We start from the raw sequence: 17,695 nt of genomic DNA, 5'->3' as shown, positions 1-17,695 counted from the left end.
GCGCCTCCTTCCACATTTTACTGATCAAGCATAAATTGGCTCTAACAGATGCACACAAACATCAAGGTGGCTTTCCGATGGTTACAACCAATATTGGTAGTTATTTCTCGTTTAGGCTGCTATCCTACTCAAAATAAAATACAGTTGTATGGGGAAAAAATGCATATATTGGCACTCCTGTGTCTTGAACTCACAGGTAGCTAAAATCATTGGGCCAGTAACTGGTTTTTCACCAAGCCGACTAGGTGAAATATCTGTTGATGTGCTCTTGAGCAAGGCACTTAATCCTATAAGTGCTCCTGTAAATTGCCCTGGAGAAGAGCATCTGCTAAATGACTAAACTGTAATTAAAGTGTGAGCAATAATAGTGGACTCAGCAGTTCGCTTTCAAAATAAATGTCCTCCATTGAAACTGATGCAAACAGATAGAAATAGTGGAACAGTACCACAATTGGACTATATAATGCTAAACAACTTTGGAATTTAGTTAATTTGACACAAAAAAGTGCATATCTGTTGAAATAGCACTGGGTGTGTATTAGACTTCAGAATTGCATTGGGGCATACTTATATGCACTGCACAGCGTTATCTATGGATCTTGGGTCCTGTTGCACCCTCTACAACCACTGGGATTATTATTATTTGACCCTGTTGGTCATCTATGAATATTTGAACATCTTGGCCATGTACTGTTATAATCTCAACCCAGCACAGTCAGAAGAGGACTGGCCACCCCTCAGAGCCTGGTTCCTCTCTAGGTCTCTTCCTAGGTTCCTGTCTTTCTAGAGAGTTGTTCCTAGCCACCGTGCTTTTACATCTGCATTGCTTGCTGTTTGGGGTTTTAGGCTCGGTTTCTGTACAGCACTTTGTGACATCGGCTGATGAAAAAGGGCTTTATAAATACATTTGATTGATATAAGTAGGACACATGACATGCCGGCAACTTTGAGAAAAAAATATTTTATTTCAGAGTTGTCTCGAGATGGCTATGAATATTAATACTATAAGGCTATATTTCCATTGAATACAGGCGTTAACAACTCTCGTCGAATATTAAAAAAATTATAATAAGATGTATCCACCAATCCAAAGAAAGTATAGGCAGGGGCTAGGCAGCCCGTCGTGCCGCTTTGTGGAAAACGACTTCCATTGATAGGGCGGAGAGACATGTATTTTGTTTATGTAGTCCTTATTTAACTAGGCAAATCAGTTAATAAGAACTAATTATTATTTACAATGACGGCCTACCCCGGCCAAACCCGGACGACGCTGGGCCAATTGTGCGCCGCCCTTTGTCTCTTGTCAGTATATCCATAATCACAGCCACAAAGTAATACTTGATCTTCTTAAGATCCGATTTGAAACCAAACCACACTGATAACCGTATGCCTAACTTTAAATTATTTGTTATTTTCATTCATTGTAACGAAATAGGCCAATTTTGACTTTGTGGCTGTGGTAACTAGTCGATACCATGAATCGGTGTATGTGAACGTGAGTAGATTAACTTGAAAACAACGGTCGGACATCTTGGACGCAGTTCCAGTGATGCTTTAGTTATTATTATTATAGCTAGGCAAACAGTTTTTATCATGACGTCAATTTAATAACCCGGAAGAAGTTCCTCACGGGGTCAGATCCATTTTCGAAGCTAAATGGTGAATTCTTGAAACACATATTTTGATAATTCAGTGGTATGTGAATGATCGCTAAAAAGTCGTCATGTTGGTGTTTCGTTAAACGTCATAATTTATCCCTCTCTTTAACCAGACATTTGGCTTGTTAACTTAGATACTCACGTAAGTAGCTGCTGGCTAGGTTAGCTGTAACTTGCTAGCTGTCAGACAGTCTTTGTTTTGGTTTGGTTTTTCGTAGAGAAGAATCGTCATTCTTTCATAACACATGAGTGTATCACTGGTCGTTATCCGTCTGGAGCTCGCAGACCAGTCTCTCTCTCCACGGAATTTCCAATACACCGCCGGTGAGTTTAATCATTTCAGATTTACTATCGACGTCACCAACTTGCTAGATACTAGCAGAAGCTAGTTAGCTAGAAATTGTTAATTAGCTAGTCAACAGTGACAAATGGTGTTTCTTTTTGCACTCTTCCTCACAGGAGTATGAGGACTAGGAGCATGAGAACTAGCTAGGCTAAAACATTTAATATTCTGAGCCTCAGCATCAGAGCAAGACACTCTCCCCTCTAAGGAGTAGAGAGAGACCTGCTCAGGTTACGTTTTCTGGAACACATTTGGCTCAGAGTAACTTCAGTGACTCAGCCATTATGGAAAATTATCTACACACATACACACACTGTTTTGGATGATGATAATAGGTATTGTATTGTTCCAGAAGTTGATGCTTTGTATTTGTCTAGTCTCCCTCTTTCTACCTGTCCCCCTCTCTGCCCCTGTAGCTGAGGATATGTCAGAGGAGGATTTGCAGGAGAAAGCTCTGGGCTCAGCCAGGCTTTCTCTGAGTGGGAAGACAGAGCTGGAGAGAGCAGCAGTCCTACACCAGCACATCGGCAGCAGAGCCATGGGAGACATGGTCATCGAGACCATCGCACCCAACCCTGGTAAAAAATGAGGGTGTATTACATGTTTAATTAATGCAATTCTGTACACACACCAATGTATTATTGATTGTTGGGGTTTAATAATGCTGTAATAAATGTTGAGTGTTTTTTTTTATAAGGGTTGGGATGTGTTATGACATATTCTGATATTTCATAAAGAAAATACAGCTGTGAATATCCGTCTGTCAGTCTTCAAAGGAACAGAAGTCTCTAGTTAAACCTCATCTCTCCTCTGTAGATAAAGGAAAGGTTGAGCAGACTGGGGCAGAGGGAGAGGAGGGTGGAGGAGCCCGCCCTCTAGAGAATCAACCAGACGAGGGGGACCCTAATGAGGGCACTACAGAGGACAGTGCCGATGGCACAGAGACGGCTCCAGACTCACCCTCCAAGCATCTTCCAGACCAGATCTCCTTCTTCAGTGGAAACCCCTCAGTGGAGATAGTCCACGGCATCATGCACCTCTACAAGACCAAGTGAGTCTCTACTGCTATATGCAACACTCAGTCTAAAACCCTTGGCTTTATATTTCAATAACATTTCAGTCATTTAGTAGACTAGCTCAGTTGGTAGAGCATGGCGCTTGCAATGTCAGGATAGTGGGTTCGGGACCACCCATATGTAAAATGTATGTACGCATGACTAAGTCCCATTGGATAAAAGTGGCTGCTAAATGGCGTGTGTATATGTGTGTGTGTGTGTGTGTATATATATATATATATATATATATATATATATATATATATATATATACATACATACATACATACATACATACATACATACATACATACAGTTGAAATCAGAATTTTACATACACTTAGGTTGGAGTCATTAAAACTAATTTTTCAACCACTCCACCAATGTCTTGTTAACAAACTATAGTTTTGGCAAGTCGGTTAGGACATCTACTTTGTGCATGTGTAACAGGATAGCTTCCGTCCCTCTCCTCGCCCCTACCTGGGCTTGAACCAGGGACCCTCTGCACACATCAACAACTGCCTCCCACAAAGCATCGTTACCCATCGCTCCACAAAAGCTGCAGCCCATGCAGAGCAAGGGGAACCACTACTTCAAGGTCTCAGAGCGAGTGACGTCACCGATTGAAACGCTATTAGAGCGCACCACCGCTAACTAGCTAGCCAAGTTATCCAACTATTGTTTACAGACAGATTATTTCACGTATAATTCACTGTATCACAATTCCAGAGGGTCAGAAGTTTACATACGTTAAGTTGACTGTGCCATTTAAACCGCTTGGAAAATTCCAGAAAATTATGTCATGGCTTTAGAAGCTTCAAAAATGCTAATTGACATACAGTGCCTTGCGAAAGTATTCGGCCCCCTTGAACTTTGCGACCTTTTGCCACATTTCAGGCTTCAAACATAAAGATATAAAACTGTATTTTTTTGTGAAGCATCAACAACAAGTGGGACACAATCATGAAGTGGAACGACATTTATTGGATATTTCAAACTTTTTTAACAAATCAAAAACTGAAAAATTGGCCGTGCAAAATTATTCAGCCCCTTTACTTTCAGTGCAGCAAACTCTCTCCAGAAGTTCAGTGAGGATCTCTGAATGATCCAATGTTGACCTAAATGACTAATGATGATAAATACAATCCACCTGTGTGTAATCAAGTCTCCGTATAAATGCACCTGCACTGTGATAGTCTCAGAGGTCCGTTAAAAGCGCAGAGAGCATCATGAAGAACAAGGAACACACCAGGCAGGTCCGAGATACTGTTGTGAAGAAGTTTAAAGCCGGATTTGGATACAAAAAGATTTCCCAAGCTTTAAACATCCCAAGGAGCACTGTGCAAGCGATAATATTGAAATGGAAGGAGTATCAGACCACTGCAAATCTACCAAGACCTGGCCGTCCCTCTAAACTTTCAGCTCATACAAGGAGAAGACTGATCAGAGATGCAGCCAAGAGGCCCATGATCACTCTGGATGAACTGCAGAGATCTACAGCTGAGGTGGGAGACTCTGTCCATAGGACAACAATCAGTCGTATATTGCACAAATCTGGCCTTTATGGAAGAGTGGCAAGAAGAAAGCCATTTCTTAAAGATATCCATAAAAAGTGTTGTTTAAAGTTTGCCACAAGTCACCTGGGAGACACACCAAACATGTGGAAGAAGGTGCTCTGGTCAGATGAAACCAAAATTGAACTTTTTGGCAACAATGCAAAACGTTATGTTTGGCGTAAAAGCAACACAGCTCATCACCCTGAACACACCATCCCCACTGTCAAACATGGTGGTGGCAGCATCATGGTTTGGGCCTGCTTTTCTTCAGCAGGGACAGGGAAGATGGTTAAAATTGATGGGAAGATGGATGGAGCCAAATACAGGACCATTCTGGAAGAGAACCTGATGGAGTCTGCAAAAGACCTGAGACTGGGACGGAGATTTGTCGTCCAACAAGACAATGATCCATAACATAAAGCAAAATCTACAATTGAATGGTTCAAAAATAAACATATCCAGGTGTTAGAATGGCCAAGTCAAAGTCCAGACCTGAATCCAATTGAGAATATGTGGAAAGAACTGAAAACTGCTGTTCACAAATGCTCTCCATCCAACCTCACTGAGCTCGAGCTGTTTTGCAAGGAGGAATGGGAAAACATTTCAGTCTCTCGATGTGCAATACTGATAGAGACATACCTCAAGCGACTTACAGCTGTAATCGCAGCAAAAGGTGGCGCTACAAAGTATTAACTTAAGGGGGCTGAATAATTTTGCACGCCCAATTTTTCAGTTTTTGATTTGTTAAAATAGTTTGAAATATCCAATAAATGTCGTTCCACTTCATGATTGTGTCCCACTTGTTGTTGATTCTTCACAAAAAAATACAGTTTTATATCTTTATGTTTGAAGCCTGAAATGTGGCAAAAGGTCGCAAAGTTCAAGGGGGGCGAATACTTTCGCAAGGCACTGTAATTTGAGTCAATTGGAGGTGTACCTGTAGATGTATTTCAAGGCCTACCTTCAAACTCAGTGCCTCTTTGCTTGACATCATGGGAAAATCAAAAGAAAACAGCCAAGACCTCAGAAAATAAATCTAAGTCTGGTTCATCCTTGGGAGCAATTTCCAAATGCCTGAAGGTACCACGTTCATCTGTACAAACAGTAGTACGCAAGTATAAACACCATGGGACCATGCAGCCGTCATACCGCTCAGGAAGGAGACGCATTCTGTCTCCTAGAGATTAATGTACTTTGGTGCAAAAAGCGCAAATCAATCCCAGAACAACAGCAAAGGACCTTGTGAAGATGCTGGAGGAAACAGGCACAAAAGTATCCACCGAAAAACATCCCCACAATATGATGCTGCCACCATGTTTCACTGTAGGCATGGTACCAGGTTTCCTCCAGATGTGACGCTTGGCATTCAGGACAAAGAGTTCAATCTTGGTTTCATCAGACCAGAGATTCTTGTTTCTCATGGTCTAAGAGTCCTTTAGGTGCCTTTTGTGATCAAATTAGTTTGCGTCCCTGTTAGTGGGCCTTTCTCCTTTGCCAAGATAACCCATACACCTGACGGGTGGCATTTCAATAAGCTGATTAAACAGCAGGATCATTACACAGGTGCATTTTTTGCTGGGGACAATAAAAGGCCACTCTAGAATGTGCAGTTTTGATACGCAATGCCAAAGATGTCTCAAGTTTTGAGGGAGCGTGCAATTGGCATGATGACTGCAGGAATGTCCACCAGAGCTCTTGCCAGAGAATTTAATCTCAATTTCTCTACCATAATTCGCCTCCATCGTTTTAGGGAAGTTGGCAGTACATCCAACCGGCTTCACAACCGCAGACCACGTGTAACCACGCCAGCCCAGGACCTCCACAACTGGCTTTATCACCAGCGGGATTGTCCGAGACCAGCCAGCCGGACAGCTGATGAAATTGAGGGTTTGCATAACCAAAGAATTTCTGCACAAGCTGGCAGAAACCATCTCAGAAACCATCTGCGTGCTCGTCGTCCTCACCAGGGTCTTGAACTGACTGCAGTTTGGCGTGTCATAACCGACTTCAGTGGGCAAATACTCCCCTTCGATGGCCACTGGCGAAGTGTGCTCTTCAAGGATGAATACCGGTTTCAACTGTACTGGGCAGTTGTGTGAGCGAGCGGTTTGCTGAGTTGCCCCATGGTGGGGTTATGGTATGGGCAGGCGTAAGCTACAAACAACGAACACAATTGTATTTGATCGATGGCAATTTGAATGCACAGAGATAACAGGGTAAGATCCTGAGGCCCATTGTCGTGTCATTCATCACTGCCATCACCTCATGTTTCAGCATGGTAATGCACGGCCCCATGTTGATCTGTACACAATTCCTGGATGCTGAAAATGTCCCAGTTCTTCCATGGCCTGCATACTCACCATGCTTGTCACCCATTGAGCATGTTTGGAATGCTCTGGATCGATGGCGTGTTCCAGTTACCGCCAATATCCAGCAACCTCATACAGCCATTGAAGAGGAGTGGGACAACATTTAACAGCCTGATCAATTCTATGAGAAGGAGATGTGCCGCGCTTATTTCATTTGACAGATTTCCTTATATGAACTGTAACTCAGTCAAATCTTTGAAATTGTTGCCTTTATATTTCTCACGAAACCTAGACCAATAAAGACCAGGACTTGGGGGATTGTAACTAAATGTAATCCATAGAATAGTCCTTTGGAGAAAGGATTGTTAACATACTGTATATTTGACATATTAAATGACATTTTGGCCTTACTCAGGCCTCCTTTAAGACTCCATAATGTTTCATCAGTAGATGCTACAAATCTAAAATCGGAGTCATGAAGCTTTACCACTTTCTCTGTAATATGAGTAGTATTTTGATTTCAATAAATCAAAATACATTAATTTATGAATATTGGAAAGTGTAAACATGAATATAGAAAACCCCATTTTTTTTTTCCACAGGCCACAATCAACAGGGAGATGCTTTGCATAAGGCAAATGGTGGCCACACCAGTTACTGACTGGTTTTCTGATCCAAGCCCATACTTAATATATATCTGTGACTAACAGATGCATATCTGTATTCCCAGTCATGTGAAATCCATACATTCGAGCCTAATGAATTTACTTAAATTGACAGATTTTTAAATGTAACTCAGTAAAATCTCTGAAGTTGTTGCGTTTTTATATTTTTGCCCAGTGTACATGCATGCATAGGCTACCCTTTGACTACAGTATACCAAAGATGATATGATTTATTGACAAGGTATCTCACTGGCATTGAGACAATTTGGTTTCCCCTGTCTGTCCCCTCGCAGCAAGATGACGTCCCTGACGGAGGACGTGCGTCGCAGTGCCATGCTGTGTATCCTGACCGTCCCCTCCACCATGACCAGCCACGACCTCATGAAGTTTGTGGCACCGTTTTATGACGTCATGGAGCACATGAAGATCATACGAGACCCCACCCCTAACCAGTACATGGTGCTGATTAAGTTCAGTAGCCAGGTGAGATGAGTATGATCATAGAACACTGCGTTTTTTGTAATTTAAGGTCTGCTTATGAACTGTGTAATTATTTACTCGGGTCTCTCTCTCACCTTTCTCTCTACAACCCCCCCACCCCCCCCTTCCAGGCTGACGCAGATAGTTTCTACACAGCGTGTAATGGCCGTACGTTCAACTCCATAGAGGACGCAGTCTGCCAGCTGGTCTATGTGGAGAGAGCTGAGGTCATCAAGTCTGAGCAGGTGCCGTATGTACACTAGTCCTTTTGAAGACTGTCTTAGCAGTGTAGCTGCAGGATATGGATTATAATAACCTTTCCCTCCCTCCCACCCTCAGGGCGCCAGTCTTCCAGTGATGGAGCTGACAGAGCTTCCTAAGTGTACCGTGTGTCTGGAGAGGATGGACGAGTCAGTGAACGGGGTTCTCACCACACTCTGTAACCACAGCTTCCACAGCCTGTGTCTGCAACGCTGGGAGGACGCCTCGTGAGTACTTGGGCCTGATTCAACTAGGGCCGGGACGATACCAGTATCGCAATATTTTTTTCCCATGGCAAAAATTAAAACCCAACATTAGGGCTGTTTTCGTGTTTTGTTTCCTTGCCGGGATACTAACGAGTATCGCGATACTGGTATCATCCAGGCCCTACTCACAACATGGCCTTGTGTTTCTTTCTCCATCCTTCCTCTCTCTCTGGCCAGTGAATCACCGTCATGTGCTGCTGTTTTATCCCTGTGTTTTGAATGGGTCCTTTTTTGACACCACATTTGAACAATATGGCATTGTGTTTTAGCATGGAAACAAAAAAAAGTGGTAGCTGGTAGTTTTGATGTGTGTTTAAAGGTGTTGACTGTTCTGTTCCAGGTGTCCTGTGTGTCGGTACTGCCAGACCCCAGAGCCTGTAGAGGAGAACAAGTGCTTTGAATGTGGCGTACAGGAAGTAAACCTTATTTACATACTAAAACGACATACATTTACATACCTCTAAAGGTACTCCTGTCATTTACAGTTGCTATTGGTGTAAAAAAAATTAGCAAGGTTCATGTTTTCCCTATTACCCCCCTCCCCCTGGTTCATGTTTTCCCTCCTACGCCCCTCCCCCTGGTTCATGTTTTCCCTCCTACGCCCTTCCCCCTGGTTCATGTTTTCCCTCCTACGCCCCTCCCCCTGGTTCATGTTTTCCCTCCTACGCCCCTCCCCCTGGTTCATGTTTTCCCTCCTACGCCCCTCCCCCTGGTTCATGTTTTCCCTCCTACGCCCCTCCCTCTCCAGAACCTGTGGATCTGTCTGATCTGTGGTCATATTGGCTGTGGTCGCTACGTCAGTCGTCATGCCTACAAACACTTTGAAGAGACGCAACACACGTACGCCATGCAGCTCACTAACCACCGTGTCTGGGACTATGCTGGAGGTACAGCAGACTGTGGGGAGTTCAGACTTCTGTGTTTTTAAACGCCAATGTGTATAAAACGCTGTGTGTAGCATTGCAAAGGTGCTTAACTGATTGTGCGTGCGTGTTGTAGATAACTACGTTCACAGGCTGGTGGCCAGTAAGACTGATGGGAAGATGGTTCAGTACGGGTGTGAAGGAGAAACCTGCCATGAGGAGAAGATAGATGCTCTGCAATTAGAGGTGTGTGTGTGTGCTTCTGGTTTTACTATCCTTGTGGGGACGAGAAGTCCTCACAAGGACAGTAAAACAAGGAAATATCGGACAAGGGGGGGGGGGGGGGGGGGCATTTTGCCGGTTCCCACAAGGAAAAAGGCTATTTTAGGTGAGCCAAACTTTTTGGGGGGGCCCACGACCCCATTTTGTTATCTGAAAATTATTGCGAACACAACCATGTGGGAAAAAAGTATGTAATCAACAGCCAATGTTAACTTTTTTTTAATTTGGGACTATGGCAGTCAATTGAACAGTATTTCTGATGGTCTATGGCTATGACAGTCAATTTCAAATGAGTCTGACATAATGTCTCTTATCTCACCACCACTGATGAGGTGGGTGTGCTTGATGCATGTCGAGTCAGAGCTTCTCAAAGTCAGGGGGCGTGGTTGACAGTTACTGTTACCGTCCTACTCTAAGGGAGATGGCTGGGTATTCACTTTGAGTCAGGAACCAAAACTCCTCCGTGGTGACCCGTGAATGCGTTGTCTGCAGCATTCAGTCACAATGACAGCTCGATCAGCTGTTCGATTTCACTTACCGCCATGTCGACTGAGCCAGGATCACAGTCAAACGGATTGGAAAGTAGGTCCCAAAGTGCTCTTCCAAGCGTTGGAGGTGAGCAGTCATCACTGCTGTGGGACACTTACTGATGCTGTTTTCTGTTGGAAACCTGCACAGCCGAGGGAAGGGGGCACATGGTTCGCTTTTGAAAGACTCTCTAATAAGAATTCTTAGTTTACAAATCAAAGTTACCTGCTGCAGTGTATCTCCGAGTTCTGTGCTCTTCTTTTTTCCCGCCAGTTGCTCTCGGTGCGTCATACAATGCGTCCATATGGCAGAAGGAGACACAGGCCTGCCCGCCTTCCCGCCATAGATGGAGCTCCATCTGTGAAAAAGCCCACCGTTTGATCCCATGGAATCAGTATTCGTCAATATAGCCATGCAACACACGGATCATCCTCTGTGCCCTATTTCATGCTGAGACAGAACAATATGTCCTGGTGAATAGCATCCCCCGAACAAAAGTCAATGCATGGGCATCTCGGCCCTCAAAGCTAACGTTCATTTGGAGAACGTAAGCTGGGCAGTTTGAGTCGTTCAGTCAGTTATTTCTTGCTTGCTATCAATAGCATCAATTCCTAGTTTAACAGTGATATCTGACAAAGGTATCGATGTGATTTTCTGTGCCTCTGCCTCCCCACATATTGTTTTCACCATATCAATTGAGGCCGGTATTATCAAAGCCTCTGTAATAGTGTGTGGTTTCATATCCTAGCGGGTCTAGCCTTTCATCATGGGAATGAGTCAAGCCTTTTTCCCTGATCTAAGGGCACGCTGAATAGTTTTCATTTCGATTTTTAAGGTTAACCACATTACAATGCTTTTGAGATACTAAGACGATATAATATTTTTTTTTGGTGTATAATTTTGGTAATTTTCCTTCAACTACACTAGTCATATCAGGCAACCTCTAGTTTGAGAACCACTGGTTTAGGGGTTAGGTTAAGTGTTAGGGAAAATACGATTTTGAATGGGAATCCCACAAGGATAGTTTGTGTGTGTGACACCCTATTTTTCATTCTAATGTAATGACATCAACTTACAGTTTGATGTGTTATATAATGTGGCACAAAAAGTGTGACCTATTGTTAGTTAACACACATGTTAAAGAAGATTTGTCTCCCCCAGAATGATCTTTCCTCTTCCTGCAGTATTCTTACCTGCTAACGAGTCAACTGGAGTCCCAGCGCATTTACTGGGAGAATAAGATAGTTCACCTGGAGAAGGACACAGCGGAGGAGGTAGGAATCAATGCTGCATGTCTATCTGTCCATTCACCTAAGTGCCTGATACAGTGTGGACATTCATGTATGCTTGGTGTGTGCGTACGCTCATGCCCTGTGTGTGTTTTAGATCAACAACATGAAGGCCAAGTTTAAGGAGACCATAGATCGCTGTGATAACCTGGAGCGTCGGCTGGGAGAGCTGGCCAAGGACAAGCAGAGCATGGACAAGAAGTAGGTGGAGCCTTTCACACTGCAGCTGTCAATCAATCATCCTGACACAGTAGGATTTTAGAATCACTAGAATCTGCTTGTGGATTGCAGGTACATAGTCATGCTGTACATCATTATTCTCTCTATAAAGTAGTAGGGAGAAAGGAAAGAAGTTGTTATTGAGAATCTGTGTGTCTTGGTAGCACCATCTACCTGTAGGTGGTAGGTACATATTCATGCTGTATGTCGTGCCCCCCCCCCCCCCCCTCCCCAGGTGTGGTCAGCTATCGACCCGTGTGACAAAGCTTGGTCATGAGCTGAAGGAGGAACAGGAAATGAACCGCTGTCTGAGAGCCAATCAGGTTCAACTACAGGCCCAGCTGGCCGAGGAGGAACGCAAGGCGAGAGAGACGGGTGAGTCAGAGGGAGACTAGAGCCCTACTTTGTGGACATAATCTTTATCTGGGAGTGTAATGGATGACAATATTATCTAAATGACAAGTCCATCCTATCTCCCTCCTCCAGGCGAGCGTAAGGACGGGGTGATAGCCGAGCTCCAGGAGCAGCTGAGAGATGTCATGTTTTACCTGGAGACTCAGCAGCAGATAGAAGGTCTTCCTCCAGAGACCAGGACTGAGATTCAGGAAGGAAGCATCAACATCGGCGCAGCAGCCACTCCCGCCCCAGGACCCTCCGCCATAGGCAGAGGCCGCAGGGGGCGGTCCAAAAGGGGGAAGTAGAGAGGACACAACTAGGAAGTGGAGAGAGGAAGGGATGCCGGAAGTGACCCACAAAAATGACATTATTGAAGTGTGTGAGAGTGCGTGCGTGCGTTTTTGTGCCTTTGTGTGTGCCTGTGTTTGTGCTTTGCAAAAGGACCCTGGCTCCTTAGACACTATTTGTAGATGAAGAGGTCAGACGTTAGGTGTATATCTCTGCTTTAAGGCGCCCACTTTGCTGAATTAAAAAAATGATTGATTTGAAAGAGGTGTGCTCTTCTTCCTCGTTACATCATTTTTGGGGGTTGACCTGCTTATTTACGTCCTTAAAGGAGGAGAGATTCATGGGAATAAGGAAGTGAGTAAACCGGACAGTAATGAAAGAAATTACCTCTCATGTTTGAATATGCAGGCTTTTCCAAATTTAAAATCAGTCCATTTTTGTATGTACAGGTATGTGTGTTACTACCGTTTACATGAGTTGTTTAGAAGGTGTTCTGGATCAGTGGGAAGTTCACTACCAGCTGGTTCTCTGCACTTTTGTCATTTGTTTTGTCCAACATCTGATTCATCTGATCTCATGAAATGTCATGACTCTGTCCTATCGTGAGAATGGGGTTTCTGCTGGGGTTTTTTTTTCTTCATTTTGATCATTTTAACGTGTCAGAACTGAAGATCCGAGATTTAAGTCAAGTGTTGAACTGTTTAATTTCTCAATTTACGAATGACCTGTGTCAGACCTTATGTGGCTGATGCTTTGGCATTCCTACACAACTGAGATGTGCATCTGTACAATCTAGAATATATAATACCAGGGTTTGACATCAAGGGTTGCCCTATTTCCTTGGGCAAGAGACTTTAGCAGTCACGCAAGTTGAGCCTGCACTGAGGTTTCCCCATTGGGCAGGTGAATTTGTTTTGTTTGTTGATGTTGTGTGAAAATAACCAAACTGCAAATAATTCCAGTAGCCTAAAACGGATCTTTCTGGTTCCTCCCGATTGTTTAAGTGAAAGACAGACAATTTATCGTATTTATAATCAGGCAAGTTTAGCCAGCCTTGTATTTTTTTGAAAATACAAAAAATTCCAGTACTGATCTTTGATTCCTCCCCTATGTGTAGGGGAAATGGCACTTCTGCATGTAAATAGCAAATAAAAACATTTGGGGCAAGTAATAAGAATCTTCGAACAAGTGCCTAGCAGATATATGTAAATCCCTGTAATGCAGTACAATACTCTACAAATACAGTCTACATCAGTTTCACTCCTGTTTCCATGCACCTACCTGTATGTATGCGATCACCATATTCTTCACTAATAACCCACCTCGTTCAAGCATGAAAAAGCACTCTATTGCCTCTATACTGACCATTAGGAGCTGTTTGTGTTCCTTGTTTACGTTCCTGTTTGTTTGTGTTGCATTGCTAAAAGCCTTCCAGTATGTTCTGTTCAGGCACAGCTTTCCACTAGTTTAGCATCAACATTGTTAAGAGCATGGTGTCCAGGTCAACATAGACATTCAAACGGTACACAGCTGCATACCACCTTTTATTTTAGCAGTTTAAGTTTTCACTGTGTTTTGTATTCATGTTGTTAAAGCTCAATAAATGATCTTACTATTTGTACTCTGGGTGAGGGTGTTTGTTCAGTAATGTGCAGTTCTAGCTCAGTTGAGTATTGAATGCTGTTGCTTTAAGTAGGTTGTTAGGGAACAAAATTAAACGTTGGATCTGGTGTCATACTTTGTATTCCATGTTATAGAGAAGAACACGATATACTTTACTGTCCCTGAGGGGAAATTTGACTTGGACAATAGAGCAGCACTATCTTCCACACACTGAGCATACAAAACATTAGGAACACTCTCCTATATTGAGTTGCACCCATTTTTGGCACCCATTTTTGCCCTCAGAACAGCCTCAATTTGTTGGGGCACGGACGCTACAAGGTGTCACGCATTCCACTCCAATGCTTCCCTCAGTTGTGTTAAGTTGGCTGGATGTCCTTGGGATGGTGGACCATTCCCGACACGCAAGGTCAACTGTCGAGCGTGAAAAACCCGGCAGTGTTGCAGTTCTTGACACACAAACCGGTGTGCCTGGCACCTACGACCATACCCCGTTCAAAGGCACTTAGATATTTTGTCTTGCTCATCTTGTCTTGCACACATACGCAATCCATGTCTCAAGGTTTAAACGCCCTTCTTTAACCCGTCTCCCCTTCATCTACACTGATTTGAAGTGGATTTAACAAGTGACATCAACAAAGGATCATATCTTTCACCTGGTCAGTCTGTCATGGAAAGAGCAAGAGTTCTTAATGTTTTGTACACTCAGTGTAGAGACACACCATATATACAAAAGTATGTGAATATCATTCAAATGAGTGGATTTGGCTGTTTCAGCCACACCCGTTGCTGACAGGTGTATTAAATCGAGCACACAGCCATGCCATCTCCATACACAAACATTGGCAGTTGAATGGCCTTACTGAAGAGCTCAGTGACTTTTAACACGGCACTGTCACAGTTTGTCAAAGTTTTGTCAAATTTCTGCCTTGCTAGAGCTGCCCCCCGGTCAACTGTAAGAGCTGTTATTGTGAAGAGGAAACTACTAGGAACCACAACGTCTCAGATGCGAAGTGGTAGGCCACACAAATATTGAATTGAATGCTGAAGCGCATAGCCTGTAAAAATCGTCTGTCCTCAGTTGCAGCACTCACTATCGAGTTCTAAACTGTCTCTGGAAGCCATCTCAGCACAATAACTGTTCGTCGGGAGCTTCATGAAATGGTTTTCCATGGCCAAGCAGCCGCAGGCACACAAGCCTAAGATCACCATGCACAATGTAAAGCATCAGCTAGAGTGGTGTAAAGCTCGCAGCCATTGGACTCTGGAGCAGTGGAAATGCATTCTCTGGAGTGATGAATCACACTTCACCATCTCTCCTCTCCCCTCTCATCCTGTCTTATTCTCTCCTCTCCCCTCTCATCCTGTCTTATCCTCTCCTCTCCCGTCTCATCCTGTCTTATCCTCTCCTCTCCCCTCTCATCCTTTCTTATCCTCTCCTCTCCCCTCTCATCCTGTCTTATCCTCTCCTCTCCCCTCTCATCCTTTCTTATCCTCTCCTCTCCACTCTCATCCTGTCTTATCCTCTCCTCTCCCCTCTCATCCTGTCTTATCCTCTCCTCTCCCGTCTCATCCTGTCTTATCCTCTCCTCTCCCCTCTCATCCTGTCTTATCCTCTCCTCTCCCCTCTCATCCTGTCGTATCCTCTCCTCTCCCCCTCTCCTTTGTAATGTGATAAGGTTGCTTTAGGGATTTCTCTTCCAACAAACACTGTTTTATTTCATGCATCGAGAGAGAGGGAGACAACCAGCCAGCCAGTTGCCTTTTTCTGTTACCATTTACACCACACACACATCGCCACAATCCCCAGTCTTGATCTTCTGCTCTGTGTTCTTCTGAGTCATCAGCCTTTCATCCTCTGTTTGGACCATGTACATACACACATACCCTTCGAGTGTGTACATCACTACAAGCAGCCATGACACCATTAATAGTTCAACATCACTGGTATACACTCTCTGAAGACTTACCAAAATGATGTGTGTGTGTTTGATTGGTGGAGGACTGGAAAGTGGGGTGTGAAATACACTGCTGGAGGAGAGAGCAAGAACGAGTGCAAGAGAGAGCGAGAGAGAGAGAGAAGGAAGGAACCTGAGTGATCTGCAGTGAGACAAGTTATTTTGTCTCTGTCAGTGCAGTATCTGACTGTCACAATAATACACTATATATACAAAAGTATGTGGACACCCCTTCATATTAGTGGATGCGCCTATTTCAGCCACAGCCGTTGCTGACAGGTGTATCAAATCGAGCACACAGCCATGCAATCTCCATAGACAAACATTGGCAGTTGAATGGCCTTACTGAAAAGCTCTGTGACTTTCAACGTGGCACCATCATAGGGTGCCAACTTTCCAACAAGTCAGTTTGTAAAATGTCTGCCCTGCTAGAGCTTCCTCGATCAACTGTTAGTGCTGTTATTGTGAAGTGGAAACGTCTAGGAGCAACAAGGAGCAAAATTGTCTATCCACGGTTGCAACACTCACTACCGAGTTCCTAACTGCCGCTGGAAGCAACACCAGCCCAATAACTGTTTGTTGGGAGCTTCATGAAATGGATTTCCATGGCCGAGCAGCCGGACACAAGCCTAAGATCACCATGCACAATTCCAAGCTTCGGGTGGTGTGTCAACCTGTACCATGGAATCACTGGCTGGTTTCAATCCTTCCAGTTGTATATGGTAGCTGGCTGGTTTCGATCCTTCCAGTTGTATATGGTAGCTGGCTGGTTTCAAGCCTTCCAGTTGTACACTACCATTCAAAATGTTGGGGTCAATTAGAAATGTCCTTGTTTTTTAAAGAAAATCACTTTTTTCCCCATAAAAATAACATCAAATTGATCAAAGATACAGTGTAGACATTGTTAATGTTGTAAATGACTATTGTAGCTGGAAACGGCAGATTTTTTATGGAATATCTATATGGGCATACAGAGGACCATTATCAGAAACCATCACTTCTGTGTTCCAATGGCTCGTTGTGTTAGCTAATCCAAGTTTGTCAGTTTAAAAGGCTAATTGATCATTAGAAAACCCTTTGGAAATTATGTTACCACAGCTGAAAACTGTTGTTCTGATTAAAGATGCAATAAAACTGCCCTTTTGACTAGTTGAGTATCTGGAGCATCAGCATTTGTGGGTTCGTTTACAGGCTCAAAATGGCCAGAAACAAATAACTTTCTTCTGAAACTCATCAGTCTATTCTTGTTCTGAGAAATGAAGGCTATTCCATGCAAGAAATTGCCAAGAAACTGAAGATCTCGTACAACGCTGTGTACTACTCCCTTCACAGAACAGCGCAAACTGGCTCTAACCAGAATAGAAAGAGGAGTGGGAGGCCCCGGTGCACAACTGAGCAAGAGGACAAGTACATTTGAGTGTCTAGTTTTAGAACAGATGCCTCACAAGCCCTCAACTGGCAGTTTCATTAAATAGTACCCGCAAAACTTCCTTCTCAACGTCAACAGTGAAGAGGCGACTCCGAGATGCTGGCCTTCTAGGCAGAGTTGTAAAGAAAAAGCCGTATCTCAGACTGGCCAATAAGAATAAAATATTAAGAGGGGAAAAATAACACAGACAGAGGAACTCTGCCTAGAAGGCCAGCATCCCGGAGTCA

General features: G+C 43.7%; 1 protein-coding gene across 3 annotated transcripts; it reads left to right on the top strand.

Annotated features, from left to right (window-relative positions):
- The first annotated feature begins 1,497 nt into the window (after nt 1-1,497).
- LOC139408829 (BRCA1-associated protein-like) lies at nt 1,498-14,079 on the top strand. 3 transcript variants are annotated; one of them, XM_071153195.1, is made up of 13 exons: nt 1,498-1,982; nt 2,418-2,579; nt 2,818-3,052; nt 7,880-8,069; nt 8,198-8,311; nt 8,406-8,554; nt 8,934-9,009; nt 9,342-9,480; nt 9,593-9,702; nt 11,451-11,540; nt 11,653-11,756; nt 12,010-12,149; nt 12,261-14,079. In XM_071153195.1, exons 1-13 carry the CDS (start codon nt 1,904-1,906, stop codon nt 12,473-12,475), a joined length of 1,803 nt encoding a protein of 600 aa, XP_071009296.1. In that variant the 5' UTR covers nt 1,498-1,903; the 3' UTR covers nt 12,476-14,079. The 3 variants fall into 3 exon arrangements, with proteins under 3 accessions (XP_071009296.1, XP_071009297.1, XP_071009295.1); XM_071153196.1 differs by lacking the exon at nt 12,010-12,149 and having other exon boundaries at nt 1,499-1,982; nt 12,261-12,430; XM_071153194.1 differs by lacking the exon at nt 1,498-1,982 and having other exon boundaries at nt 2,242-2,579.
- Nucleotides 14,080-17,695: the final 3,616 nt, after the last annotated feature.

The sequence above is a fragment of the Oncorhynchus clarkii genome, chromosome 5 (genome assembly GCF_045791955.1).
Source record: "Oncorhynchus clarkii lewisi isolate Uvic-CL-2024 chromosome 5, UVic_Ocla_1.0, whole genome shotgun sequence".
NCBI lineage: Eukaryota > Metazoa > Chordata > Actinopteri > Salmoniformes > Salmonidae > Oncorhynchus > Oncorhynchus clarkii.
This window is presented reverse-complemented; position numbering and strand designations above follow the sequence as displayed.